At 39.0% G+C, this 15,677-nt stretch overlaps 1 protein-coding gene across 1 annotated transcript; it reads right to left on the bottom strand.

Annotated features, from left to right (window-relative positions):
* On the bottom strand, positions 1–930 carry LOC144255984 (olfactory receptor 1A1-like). The gene has a single exon (XM_077801154.1). The coding sequence runs from the start codon at positions 928–930 to the stop codon at positions 1–3; it is 930 nt and encodes a 309-aa protein (XP_077657280.1).
* Positions 931–15,677: the final 14,747 nt, after the last annotated feature.

Here is a 15,677-nt window from a genome sequence, read left to right as displayed (position 1 = left end):
TTATGAAGAGCTTCTTCTGTGAAAGAGTTTCTTCAGAGCAGCCTTCATGTCTTGGTTTCTCAGACTGTAGATGAAAGGATTTAACATCAGGGTCACTGCCATATACATCACAGTTATCACAGCATCCTTTAGGCTGTAACTGGTCAAAGGTCGGAAATACATGCCCATGACTGTCCCATAGTACAAGGAAACAACTGTGAGGTGAGAACCACAGGTGGAGAAGGCTTTGTGTACACCCTTCGTGGAAGGAACACGGAGGACCGTGGAAAAGACACGAACATAGGAGACAACAATGCACAGTAATGGCACAGAGAAAACAGCAACCCCTAGGTACATCATTTTCACATTCAAGTGTATGTCAGAACAGGACAGCTTGAGCAAGGGAGAAATGTCACAGTAAAAGTTGGCCACTTCCTTGCTGCCACAGAAGGACAGAGCAGCTGTGAGCAGAGTGTGAGGAAGGGCATTGGCATTTCCAATCACCCAGGATGCAACCACCAGCAGGACACAGGACCTTGGACTCATGATGGTTGTATAATGAAGAGGGCGGCTGATGGCCATGGCTCGGTCATATGCCATTGCTGCCAGTAAGTAGCTGTCTGTGTTACCCAAGGCTATCATGAAATACATCTGTGTCAGGCATCCCCCAAAGGAGATGGCTTTGCTGTCCAGGAGATGATTGGCCAGCATCTTAGGGATGGTTACAGAGGAGAAGAAGATGTCGACAAGGGAGAGGTTGGCCAGGAGGAAATACATGGGGTTGTGGAGGTGACTGTCAGAGAGAATGGCGAGGATGATGAGTAAGTTTCCCACGACTGTGATGGGGTAAACGAACAGGAAGAGGATAAAGAAAAAATCCTCCTGCTCCTGCTGACCCGTGACTCCCAAGAGGATGAACTCCATGGTAGAAGACTGGTTTCCTTCCCCCATGGTTCCTTTAACATGAAAGGTGAGAAGAGTCCAGAATTATTAGGGCTATTACTGTGCATTCTGATCTTCTGTATGCAGCACTTCTAACTCCAGTGATATGCTTTCTCAATGCCTGCCTTCATAAAATCCAGAGATATTCAAACTTTGAAGAAACATTTCTATTGGTCTCTGGGACTAATTGACATTCACTCCATCACTCATGTCTGAGAAGTGAGCAACGTGTGAATCAGAAGTGCTCATCCTCCCCTGTCAGCACACCCTAAACTCTCAAGACTCAATCATTTCATAATTAAATCTCATATTCTACAGCCTAGAGTCCATGTTAGACCTTATGGAAAAAATCACAAATATGTGCCAAATACAGTTTATTCATTCATTCATTCATTCAGTGGATAAGGCATAGTCCCTGCTCTCAAGGACCTGATAATTTAAAGCCAGAATCACACACTGATTTGATTATGCATGATAAGGAACAGACAGCCTTTGGAGTTTTTGACTAAGTTCTCCAGAGCAAAGGTTCTATTGGAAGATGGACTAACCTTGAAATGTGGAATTGTTCTATTGACCAAACAGAGTGATCCCAGACCCCATAAGGTAATGGTTTTGTATGAGGCATTGGGAAATTATAAATCTCAAGGGTCTCTGGGTTTAGGTTCTACCAAAATAAACCCAGTGAATTTTCTCCTCCGGTGTCGCATTTTGAAAGTAGACTTTTGCCACCTCCTTTAAGAGATTGTATATCTGACAAGCCCTCAAATATGAGCTTAAATGAGGAATGCATAATCACCATGCATTTCTTTTTATTCTTCTCTTTTGGTTTTTAGTTTTTTCTTGTGGTAACTTATGCAACTGTACAGTAGCTACAACTACTGCTCAATAAACTCTCAGGTCTATTTTGGCAGGCCTGATACTTCCAAATCCAGCTAAACTTCCAGCTTGTTTGCCCAAACCCCACACACTGCACATTCAGACTAAGAATGAGATTGAAAGACATGGGGGATAAGAAAACATCCATTTTATGTTTTTGACTCCTCCATATTAATAATTTTGGAGTATTTTTTATTGCATACAACAATAAGCTTTCCCTTAATATTTCTTTAGTAAAATCCTGGTTTGTTTTTTGCATTCCCCACATATGGGATGTTCAAAGCACAGCCAGACAATTTATCTGTTATCTATACATATTATGTGTTATTTTTTCACTTAAAGTAGTGATTACATACCTCAGTCTTTTTCCTTAATGTTTCGGTGCTTCAGCTCAGACTATCTTAGTCTTCTAACTGAAATATCATTAGTTCTTCCTTCACTGCTCCATCACAGGTTCCTCTTTGACACATATTGCAGTCTAAGGCATAATATCTGTGACAAACTACTAGCTGCTTGTCTATATCCATGCTCTTCTCTTCATCTTGGACACAAGTAGACTACATTTCCCAGGCTCCCTTGGGTTGAGATTTGTTCATGTGACCAACTTCTGGCCAATCAGCTTATGTGTTCCAGTACTGGGCTTCCTCTACTATCTCTGTGCCAAATGTATGCAAATATGGAGGATGCTGAATGTGATGATAGAGTCACAGGGGAGGGAGGAGACTCTATCCTAGTTCTCCTCCTCCAGGAGAGACACCCATCATCAAGAATACACACATGGAATGTTACTTTGCCATTTTAGTGATCAATTATTGTGGTAGTCTGAATTTTCATAAGTAATTCACCATTTTTTTCCTAATAGAATTGTACTAAAAAATCCCTAAATATATAATTAATTCTTTCACCAATTCTCAGTGTTTCCTACAGTAATATGTGAGTTACATATTAGGCATGGGGGATGGAGGTCTACTTACCTCTGTCATATCTAATCAGGATGTGCTTTCTCATCTCTACCTCTAAAGAAGTTTGGGTTTGTCTTTTATGTTGTCTTTTCTCCTCTTCATCTAGAATCCCTATGCCTCAGATTTCAAAGGGTTCTGTAAACCTGGAGGCTCAGAGACTATATCCATCTCATATGGTATAGAATGTAAGATTTGAGGTTGGGCTCTTGGCAATATGGCTGACTAAGCTGATGTTGACAGCTTCCATTCTTAAAAAACACAAGAAAGTATAGATCAATATAAACATAAAACCCCCATCAAACACATAGCCAGACTTAAAAGGACAAGATGGGAAGACTGCAGTATGAAAAAGAAAAAGAAACCTCAGAGCAAGAATTATATGCCATAAGTGAGGCTGTGTTAGTCCCCTGGGGTTTGTAATCAGGAATTAGGTAGGTTCTCAGGGGTAGGGAATGGAGTTTTTGTGCTTTTTTTGGTACAGATGATGTGGACATAGATCCACATACTGATTAATAGTTCTGAATAAAGTGGTTGAAGTGCTGGCCTAATTTGTGGAAAAAGCAGCAGGAAGATTTTTGCCAAATAGAAATTATATAAAAAAGAACAAAAGTTCAAAATATACGTTATGCATTTTTATCAGGAGCAGAGGGTACAGGCCAGGCCAGGGAAGATATCAGTCTGGAAAGAAGTCTGAGTTTTATATTATAGAGGATTTTGATCCAATGCAAGAATTTTATATTTTATTCATTAGGTACTAAGGATTAATAGAGAGGCTGTGGGGTCCACTAACCCATTCTGGTTGGTTCAGTGTAAATGTATGTATTTGAGCATGTACATTAAATGACCTATGAATGTGGCAACATTTTGACTGACAGTCCAGTGTAGGGATAACCTCGCAGTGATAAGAAAAAAAGAATTCAAGAAAGTAAGAAAGAGTGGCACCAAAATAGGAGAGATGGATGGTATAATCAGTGCAGGAACTAAAGCATCAGGGAACCAGCAGAGAGAGGTTTCTGAGCACAGGGACTTCAGGATGGCATGCCACAGTGTTCAATATTAGAGTGTGGTCACAGGGAGAGAAGATTTCTTTGGAAACTATGGAGAAGGAGGTGAAAAGACCCTTAGCCCACCAGGCAGAGGAGTGGGAGGTGCATCAACAAGAAAGCTAGAGGCAGAGTCAGAGCCTTGAGTTCACTGGAGGGAAGTCAGATTCTCAAACACTGCTGGCCACCAATATCCACTTCCTGGGACATGTGTGTGCTCTGAGAAGTCAGTGACATGAGTGGGATGGTGCTGAGAACAATTTTTCAGAGACAGACAAGGCCAAGTGCTTCCCTCTGGGACAACAAAGATGGCTGAGGAGGTATCCTTCGTGTGCTTTAGATTCTTATTAGTGCTTTGACAAGGAGACACCACCACCTTGTGAAAGGCTCATTCCCAGGCACAAGTGAGTATGGGAGTAGACGGCGTCTCCTCTCTTAAGACCACGCACTGTGTGAGAGTGTATGTACAGCACATGCCACACAAACTGTGACCCTGGAGACAGATAGGACCTAAGAGTGAGATAGCCTGTCTTAGCTACTTCTTCATGATCTTGTGTTCATGAACAGGAACCCCAGGAGAAGTGAAGTGAGTGGGGTATTGCATCTTTGGAACTTTAGAATCTGGAGTAAGAAATGTTTGTGCCCTGGTTTAACTGCTACCTCTCAGTGTAACTTTTGGCCATTTATTTAACCTGATAAAATGGCATCACAACTCAACTTACCTCGTGAGGGTCAAGGGAGGGAATGGATGTGGTGCAGAAGGTGGTGCTGTACCGCTTGATGTTGCTGTCATAAACCCTCAGTCCAACGTCCACAGCCCTTACCTGGGGAGTCAGCTCAGATGCTGTCAAGAAGTGTCCTGGCCCTGTGACCTTCACTGCTTTTCCACAAGTTGGAAGTTTGCATGCAGCTGGTCTAGCATCCGCTAGCCTTCCTTCTGGGGGTCAGGAATGTGAGAGGGCGGCATCCTGGTCCTCTGTGGATGAAGTGGAGATGGTTTGGAAAGAGGACCAGGACGGTTTGGAAAGAGGAGGCCCCCATTTCTGACCTATGGGGCAGAAAGGGCAGAAAGAGCTGTTCTGGATGGAGCCTGAGGTTGAAGAGTCTAGTTTCCCCTTCCAGGAAGCTGGGTAGGTCTTAGCATAGAGAAGATTGGGAATCAGTAACCAGGTTATGAAGTATCTTGAAACATGACTCTCTTGGGTCTTTATTCAGGTCAAAATCAGAGTAATTGTTGGGACTCATTGACTCTCCTCCAGTGGGGCCTTGGGGGCCCACAGTGGCTCCCAACAGTAATGTTCCCCAGAAGGAAGGATGGAGGAAAAGATTTCTTGGAGACTGTGTCCCCAGGGTCTGAGCTGTGGGCTGACCTATTCCACCCTCTTTGTGATCTCCTCTCTTCTGCTGTTCAGCTTAAACTTGGAAGGTCCCCTTGGGAGCTGCTAGGACTATGGTACAATTGAACTCCTAGTATTTTTCCATCAGATGCTCAAGTCTTTCTGCTGTTAAGTGTGGCAAAGAAAAATAATTCTATTTCTTCTTTTCCATAGGATTTGACTTGGACAAGATTAGGGTGGAAGCTGTAATTTAAAAAATCTAGATCCCTAAATTTCAGGATTCTTGAGATGGAAAAGGCCTAAATGTTTCTGGTCTGCTTTTTGCATGAGTCACCTTTAGAATAGCCTTGAGTAATGATCACTGATCTCTGATTTTAGGACCCACTGTTTCAGCAGGGTCACCACCTTTTGCATAGGACAATAGTGAAGATTGTTGGCTGCCACTTATTGGCAGATTATTGACTCTGCCACTTATTGCCTCTAACTGACCCTGGACTGTTGTTTAAAATACCTGTACTCTTCAACATAATGATAATAATGCTCATGACATCCTCATAAAGTAATGAGAATTGAATGAATTAGTATCTGAAAAATTCTTAAAACTATTGTTTTAAGAATAGTGCATACTTTGTAAATGTTCAGTTATTTTACTACTTTTACACTAACTCTGCTAGTACCTTATACCTCTTCACACCCCCACCCCTCTGTTTTACTACTAGTCATGTAACAACTCTCTGTGTCTTCTATCAGGCTCTGCACATGGTAGGTGTTGAAGCATTTGTTGCATGGTGCTCTAGGTATGTCTCGGGTGACACCATCCTTTTGGCTGTGTTATCACTTGTTCTGTGTCCAGGTCAGGCTCTTGTGTGTAGGACATGGAATCCCATATATGAATACATGATATCCCATGATAATTATTTTTAATAATTAATTTTTTTTAAATTAAAAGTTTTGAAGTGGTCTATAAAAACACAAAAATCATGTGTGTAAGTGGAGTCCCATGTTATGTTTGAAACAGACATACATTGCATAATATTTAGATCAAATTAAACATATTTAATTTGTCAAACATTGATTATTTCTTTTTTTCTCTCCAGACTCTTTTTTAAAATTTTCACTTAGCATGGTGTTTTCTTTTCCTTTTTTTAAATTGATTTTATTTTTTTAAACACACGACAAAAGAATGTATTCCAATTCTTATTACACATATAAAGCACAATTTTTCATAACTTTGTGTAAAGTATGTTCACGCTAATAAATGCCTTTATACATGTACTTACTGTTGTTTTTTTCATTACAATTCTTATTACACATATATACCACAATTTTTCATATCTCTGTATGTAAAGTAAGTTGACACCCAATTGGTGTCTTCATACATGTACTTTGGATAATGATGTCCATCACATTCCACCATCCTTGCTAATCCCCTGCCTCCTCCCTTTCCCTCCCTCCTCTCTTCCCTATCTAGAATTCATCTATTCCTCCCATGTTACCACTCCCTACCCCACTATGAGTCAGCTTCCTTATATTAGAAAACATTCGGCATTTGTTTTGGGGGGATTGGCTAACTTCACTTAGCATTATCTTCTCCAATGCCATCCGTTTACCTGCAATGCCATGATTTTATTCTTTTTTATTGCTGAGTAAAATTCCATTGTGTATATATGCCACATTTTTTTTTATCCATTCGTCCACTGAAGGGCATCTAGGTTGGCTCCACAGTTTAGCTATTGTGAATTGTGCTGCTATAAACCTTGATGTGGCCGTGTCCCTGTAGTATGCTGTTTTTAAGTCCTTTGGGTATAGTCCAAGGAGAGGGATAGCTGGGTCAAATGGTGGTTCCATTCCCAGATGTCCAAGGAATTTCCATACTTCTTTCCATGTTGGCCACACCATTTGCAGTCCCACCAGCAATGTATGAGTGTACCTTTTCCCCCACATCCTTGCCAACACTTATTGTCTGTCTTCATAATAGCTGCCATTATTACTGGAGTGAGATGATATCTTAGAGTAGTTTTGATTTGCATTTCTCTGATTGCTAGAGATGATGAACATTTTTTTATATATTTGTTGATTCGTTGTATATCCTCTTCTGAGAAGTGTCTGTTCAGGTCCTTGGCCCATTTGTTGATTGGGTTATTTGTTTTTTCAGTGCTTAGCTTTTTGAGTTCTTTATATATCCTAGAGGCTAGTGCTCTATCTGATGTGTGAGGGGTAAAGATTTGCTCCCAGGATGTAGGCTGTCTGTTCACCTCACAGATTGTTTCTTTTGCTGAGAAAAAAACTTTTTAGTTTGATTTCATCCCACTTATTGATTCTTGGTTTTATTTCTTATGCTATAGGAGTCTTATTAAGGAAGTTGGGGCCTAATCCCATATGATGAAGATGAGGGCCTATTTTTTCTTCTTATACATGCAGAGCCTCTGGTTTAATTCCTAGGTCCTTGATCCATTTTGAGTTAAGTTTTGTGCATGGTGAGAGATATGGGGTTAATTTCATTTTGTTGCATATGGATTTCAAGTTTTCCCATCACCATTTATTGAAAATGCTATCTTTTCTCCAGTGTATATTTTTGGTAACTTTGTCTAATATAAGATAATTGTAATTTTGTGGGTTAGTTTCTGTGTCCTCTATTCTGTTCCATTGGTCTACCAGTTTGTTTTGGTGCCAAAACCATGATGGTTTTGTTACTATTGCTCTGTAGTATAGTTTAAGGTCTGGTATAGTGATGTCACCTGCTTCACTCTTCCTGCTATGGATTGTTTTAGCTATTCTGGGTCTCATATTTTTCCAGATGGATTTCATGATTGCTTTTTCTATTTCTATAAGGAATGCCATTGGGATTTTTTTTTAAATATTTATTTATTTATTTTTAGTTTTTGGTGGACGTAATATTTTGAAAGACCAATATAAAAAAAATAAATAAAATAAAATAAAGATATTGTGTGCCATTGGGATTTTGATTGGAATTTCATTAAATCTGTATAGTGCTTTTGGTAGTATGGTAATTTTGATAATTTTAATTCTGCCTATCCAAGAGCAAGGTAGATCTTTCCATGTCCTAAGGTATTCTTTGATTTCTCTCTTTAAGGTTGTGTAGTTTTCATTGTATAGATCTTTCACCTGTTTTATTAAGTTGATTCCCAAGTCTCTTATTTTTTTTTTTTGAGGTTATTGTGAATGAGGTAGTTTTCCTTATTTCCTTCTCAGAGGCTTTGTCACTGATATACAGAAATGCCTTTGATTTATGGGTGTTGATTTTATATCCTGCTACTTTGCTGAATTCATTTACTAGTTCTAGAAGTATTCTGGTGGAGTGTTCTGGGTCTTCTAGGTATAGAATCATATCATCAGCAAGTAGTGCTAGTTTAAGTTCCTCTTTTCCTATACATATCCCTTTGATTCCTTTTGTCTGTCTAATTGCTCTGGCCAATGTTTCAAGAACTATGTTGAATAGAAGTGGTGAAAGAGGGCATCCCTGTCTTGTTCCAGTTTTTAGAGGAAATGCCTTAAATTTTTCTCCATTTGGAATGATATTGGCCTAACGCTTAGTGTAGATAGCCTTTACATTGTTGAGATATGTTCCTATTATCCCTAGTTTTTCTAGTGTTTTGAACATAAAGTGGTGCTATATTTTGTCAAATGCTTTTTCTGCAACTATTGAGATGATAATATGATTCTTATCTTTAAATCTATTGATGTAATGAATTACTTTTATTGATTTCTGTATGTTGAACTAACCTTGCATCCCTGGGATGAATCCCACTTTCATGGTGCACAATCTTTTTGATATGTTTTTGTATTTGATTTGCCAGAATTTTATTGAGAATTTTTGCATCTATGTTCATTAGAGATACTGGTCTGAAGTTTTCTTTCTTTGATGTGTCTTTGCCTGGTTTTGGGATCAAGGTGATTATTGGCCTCATAAAATGAGTTTGGAAGTGCTGTCTCTTTTTCTATTTCCTGAAATAAATTGAAGAGTATTGGTATTAGTTCTTCTTTAAAGGTCTTGTGTATCCATCAGTCCTGGACTTTTCTTGGTTGGTAAGCTTTTGATGGCTTCTTTTATTTCCTCACTTGATCAATATCAAGTCTGTTTATTGTGTATATCTTCCTGACTCCATCTGGGCAAATCATATGACTTAGGAAATTTGTTGATGCCTTCAATGTCTTCTATTTTATTGGAGTATAAGATTTCAAAAATGATTAGGTGAGAGGCAACATGGTGGCCGGCGAGGAGGCAGCACTTTCAATACCTCTGCAGTAACGGGATAAGAGAGACCCATAAATACACCCATATGCGACCTGCTGAGGAACTTCTAGCAAAATTCCGCTGAAAGGAGACCTGCTGGGAATTAGTAAGTCTATTTGAGGGGTCAGTTTGTCTCAGACGAGTGAATCTCTGTAACGTGGACCAGGGGCACAATCCCACCGGCCGCCTCTGAAATGCCGCTGCCCATTCATCGCAGCGAACATACGAATGGCCGCTGCCCGACTGGGCCCCCGCCGGCCTGGCTCTGTGAACTGCCTCTGGCGGTTTGGCGCTGCAAACGATGACCCCACCCCGTGTGAACAACTCCTGCCCACCAGGCTCTGCGAAAGGCCCCACCCACATGGCAAACGGGCCCCGCCCTCCCGGCACTTCGAACAGCCCTGCCCACACGGGGGAATCAGGAGTGGCGCGGGACCGCCACGCTTAACTCTTGGCTACTGCTCCCACCAGTGCTGACAACTGAGGTCTCTTGCACCAGCTTCCGGGGGCATGGCTACCAGAGGGCAAGCAAATTCTCTGGGGGTTCTCAGCCCCAAGCTCTACAAACTCAGGGTCTGGGGGAATGGCAAACAGGGAGAGTGTGCCCAGGCGTCCATTAAAACAGGGCTCACAGGAGCAGCAGACCTGGCGTGTAGCCAGTATTGTGGTGAGTGTCACCGGTGAGAGGGGCCTGGCTAGAGGAAAAGTGGGGAAGTGACTAGATACAAGAGAAGGCCCTAGGCACTCAGGATTGGAGACCCGCCCAGTCCGGGAGGAAAAGCTGCTGCACAGTGACAGGCTCCCGCCTACTGAGAAGAGAAGCTTAGCCTGGTGGGCACAGCTCCACCTAATGGAAGAATAGTGAATCAAACTCTAAGACTGCATTTATTATTATTTTGTTTGTTTGTTGTTGTTGTTGTTTTTTTAAAAAAAAATTTTTAATTCATTTTATTTTATTTTATGTTATTTTTAAATTTTAATCCTCATCTTTATTATTACTGTTATTATTTTTAAAATTCTTTTTAATTTTCTATTTTTTCTTTCTCTTTCTTTTTTTCTTCTGTCTTTCCATTTCTTTTCAATTTTCTTATTCCCCCTTCCTTGAATTCTACCTGCTTACTCGCATTCTCTTTGGGGACTTCTTCCCTTCCCTGCTAATACCTTTCCTCCCAAGCATCAAATAAATTTATAGGAGTAAACAGTAACTCAGCAGTCAAACAGAACAAGAAGCAAAATGAGCAGCATGAAAAAGCAAGGAAGAAAAGGAGTACAAACAATGCAGGACAGCCTAAATATTCAGGATGATATAGAGTCATCAGAAAAATGGTCATATAAAGAACTCAAGGAATACCTTAGACAGATGGAATGGAAACTTAAAAAGGATACGGGACAGCAAATTCAAGCAGCGAAAGAACACATTGAGAATGAATTACATAAACAGATAAAAGAAGAAGTTAAGTATCTTTATCAGGAGATAGAGATAATAAAAAAGAATCAAACAATAATCTTAGAAATGAAGGAAATTATAAACCAAATTAAAATCTCAAATGCGAATATCACTAATAGAGTGGAGCAAGTAGAAGCCAGAACTTCAGATAATGAAGACAAAATATATCATCTTGAAAAGAGTCTAGCCAACTCAGATAGGCTGGTTAAAAATCACGAGAGAAACATACAAGAGATATGTGATAATATAAGAAACCAAATTTAAGAGTCATCGGGATAGAGGAAGGGATAGAGATTCAAACCAGGGGAATGAGTAACCTACTAAATGAAATAATTACAGAAAACTTTCCAGAAATAAAAAAGGAAACAGATATACAAATTGTAGATGCATACAGAACACCGAGCATACAAAATCACAGTAGACCAATGCCAAGACACATTGTTATGAAGATATCCAATATACAGAACAAAGAGAAAATATTAAAAGCTACAAGGGAAAGGAGGCAGATTACATTCAGGGGTAAACCAATAAGGTTAACACGGATTTTTCATCACAAACGCTGAAAGCGAGAAGATCCTGGAACAACGTATTTCAAACACTGAAAGACAATGGATGCCAACCAAGAATTCTATATCCAGCAAAATTAAGCTTCAGGTATGACAACGAAATAAAAATCTTTCACAATAAACAAAAGTTAAAAGAATTTGCAGCCAGAAAACCAGCATTGCAAAGCATCTTGAGCAAAACACTACACGAGGAAGAAATGAAAAACAATAACCAAAGCCAACAGTGGGAAGTACCTCAGTAAAGACAAATGGAGGGGGGAAAGCTAATCATGGAGAAACAAACTAAATTAAAAACAAGAGATAAATAATCAAACATGGCTGGAAGTACAAACCATATATCAATAGTAACTCTAAACATTAATGGTTTAAACACTCCAATAAAGCGACATAGGCTGGTAACATGGATTAAAAAAACAAATCCAACAATATGCTGCCTCCAGGAGACACACCTGACTGGAAAAGACATAAATAGGCTGAAGGTGAAAGGTTGGGAAAATATATACCACGCACACGGTCCTCGCAAGCAAGCAGGGGTGGCCATCCTCATATGGAATAAAATCAACTTTTAGACTAAGTTAATCCAAAGGGATAAGGAAGGACATTATATACTGTTAAAAGGAACCATTAAACAACAAGATATAACAATTATCAATATTTATGCACCAAATAATGGTGCTGCGAAGTTCATAAAACAAATTCTCCTCAAGTTCAAGAATCAAATAGACCACAACACAATAATTATGGGTGACTTCAACACACCTCTCTCACCATTGGACAGATCCTCCAAACAAAAGTTGAATAAAGAAACTATAGAGCTCAATATCACAATCAATAACCTAGACTTAACTGACATATATAGAATATATTAACCATCATCAAGTGGATATACTTTTTTCTCAGCAGCACATGGATCCTTCTCAAAAATAGACCATATATTATGCCATAGGGCAACCCTCAGTAAATATAAAGGGGTGGAGATAATACCATGCATTTTATCTGATCATAATGGAATGAAAATGGAAATCAATGATAAAAGAAGGAAGGGAAAATCCAATATCACATGGAAAATGAACAATATGTTACTGAATGATCAAGGGGTTACAGAAGACATAAAGGAGGAAATCAAAAAATTCTTAAAGATAAATGAAAATACATACACAACCTATCGGAATCTATGGGACACAATGAAAGCAGTTTTAAGAGGGAAATTCATCGCCTGGAGGTCATTCCTCAAAAAAAGGAAAAACCAACAAATAAATGAGCTCACACTTCATCTCAAAGCCCTAGAAAAGGAAGAGCAAAACAACAGCAAATGCAGCAGAAGGCAAGAAATAATTAAAATCAGAGCGGAAATCAATGAAATTGAAACAAAAGAAACTATTGAAAAAATTAACAAAACTAAAAGTTGGTTCTTTGAAAAAATAAACAAGATCAACAGACCCTTAGCCATGCTAACGAAGAGAAGAAGAGAGAGAACTCAAATTACTAACATAAGGGATGAAAAAGGCAATATCACAACAGATACTACAGAAATACAGAAGACAATTAGAAATTATTTTGAAAACCTATATTCCAATAAAATAGAAGACAGTGAAGATATCGATAAAATTCTTAAGACATATGATTTGCCCAGACTGAGTCAGGAGGATACACACAATTTGAACAGACCAATATCAATGGATGAAATTGAAGACGCAATCAAAAGACTACCAACCAAGAAAAGCCCAGGACCGGATGGGTATACAGCGGAGTTTTACAAAACCTTTAAAGAAGAATCAATACCAATACTTTTCAAGTTATTCCAGGAAATAGAAAAAGAGGGAGCTCTTCCAAATTCATTCTATGAGGCCAACATCACATTGATTCCAAAACCAGACAAAGACACCTCAAAGAAAGAAAACTACAGACCAATATCTCTGATGAACCTAGATGCAAAAATCCTCAATAAAATTCTGGTGAATCGGATACAAAGGCACATCAAAAGAATTGTGCACCATCATCAAGTAGGATTCATCCCTGGGATGCAAGGATGGTTCAATATACGGAAATCAATAAATGTTATTCACCACATCAATAGACTTAAAGATAAGAACCATATGATCATCTCGATAGATGCAGAAAAAGCATTCGACAAAGTACAGCATCCCTTTATGTTCAAAACATTAGAAAAACTAGGGATAACAGGAACTTACCTTGACATTGTAAAAGCTATCTATGCTAAGCCTCAGGCTAGCATCATTCTGAATGGAGAAAAATTGAAGGCATTCCCTCTAAAATCTGGAACAAGACAGGGATGCCCTCTATCACTACTTCTATTCAATAAAGTTCTCAAAACACTGGCCAGAGCAATTAGACAAACGAAAGAAATTAAAGGCATAAAAATTGGAAAAGAAGAACTTAAATTATCAATATTTGCAGATGACATGATTCTATACATAGAAGACCCAAAAGGGTCTACAAAAAAACTACTAGAACTAATAAATGAATTCAGCAAAGTGGCAGGATATAAAATCAACACGCATAAATCAAAGGCATTTCTGTATATCAGTGACAAAACTTCTGAAATGGAAATGAGGAAAAACACTCCATTCACAATATCCTCCAAAAAAATAAAATACTTGGGAATCAACCTAGCAAAAGAGGTGAAAGATTTATACTATGAAAACTACAGAACCCTAAAGAGAGAAGTAGAAGAAGATCTTAGAAGATGGAAAAATATACCCTGTTCATGGATAGGCAGAACTAACATCATCAAAATGGTGATATTATCAAAAGTTCTCTATAGGTTTAATGCAATGCCAATCAAAATCCCAATGGCATTGCTTGTAGACATAGATAAAGCAATCATGAAATTCATATGGAAAAATCAAAGACCCAGAATAGCAAAAGCAATTCTAAGCAGGAAGTGTGAATCAGGTGGTATAGCAATACCAGATTTCAAACTATACTACAGAGCAATAGTAACAAAAACAGCATGGTACTGGTACCAAAACAGGCGGGTTGACCAATGGTACAGAATAGAGGATACAGAGACTAATCCACAAAGTTACAACTATCTTATATTTGATAAAGGGGCTAAAAGCATGCAATGGAGGAAGGATAGCATCTTCAACAAATGGTGTTGGGAAAACTGGAAATCCATATGCAACAAAATGAAACTGAATCCCCTCCTCTCACCATGCACAAAAGTTAACTCAAAATGGATCAAGGAGCTTGATATCAAATCAGAGACTCTGCGTCTGATAGAAGAAAAAGTTGGCTCCCATCTACATATTGTGGGGTTGGGCTCCAAATTCCTTAATAGGACACCCATAGCACAAGAGTTAATAGCAAGAATCAACAAATGGGACTTACTTAAACTAAAAAGTTTTTTTCACAGCAAGAGAAACAATAAGAGAGGTAAATAGGGAGCCTACATCCTGGGAACAAATTTTTACTCCTCACACTTCAGATAGAGCCCTAATATCCAGAGTATACAAAGAACTCAAAAAATTAGACAATAAGACAACAAATAACCCAATCAACAAATGGGCCAAGGATCTGAACAGACACTTCTCAGAGGAGGACATACAATCAATCAACAAGTACATGAAAAAATGCTCACCATTTCTAGCAGTCAGAGAAATGCAAATCAAAACCACCCTAAGATACCATCTCACTCCAGTAAGATTGGCAGCTATTATGAAGTCAAACAACAACAAGTGCTGGCGAGGATGTGGGGAAAAGGGTACTCTTGTACATTGCTGGTGGGACTGAAAATTGGTTCGGCTAATTTGGAAAACAGTATGGAGATTCCTGGGAAAGCTGGGAATGGAACCACCATTTGACCCAGCTATTGCCCTTCTCGGACTATTCCTTGAAGACCTTAAAAGAGCGTACTACAGGGATACTGCCACATCGATGTTCACAGCAGCACAATTCACAATAGCTAGACTGTGGAACCAACCCAGATGCCCTTCAATGGATGAATGGATTAAAAAATGTGGCATCTATACACCATGGAGTATTACGCAGCACTAAAAAATGACAAAATCATGGAATTCGCAGGGAAATGGATGGCACTAGAACAGATTATGCTTAGTGAAGCTAGCCAATCCCTAAAAAACAAATACCAAATGTCTTCTTTGATATAATGAGAGCAACTAAGAATAAAGCAGGAAGGAAGACCAGGAAGAAAAGATTAACGTTAAACAGAGACACGAGGTGGGAGGGAAAGGGAGAGAAAAGGGGAATTGCATGGAAATGGAAAGAGATCCTCATTGTTATACAA

The sequence above is a fragment of the Urocitellus parryii genome, chromosome 7, assembly GCF_045843805.1.
Source record: "Urocitellus parryii isolate mUroPar1 chromosome 7, mUroPar1.hap1, whole genome shotgun sequence".
Classification (NCBI taxonomy): domain Eukaryota; kingdom Metazoa; phylum Chordata; class Mammalia; order Rodentia; family Sciuridae; genus Urocitellus; species Urocitellus parryii.
This window is presented reverse-complemented; position numbering and strand designations above follow the sequence as displayed.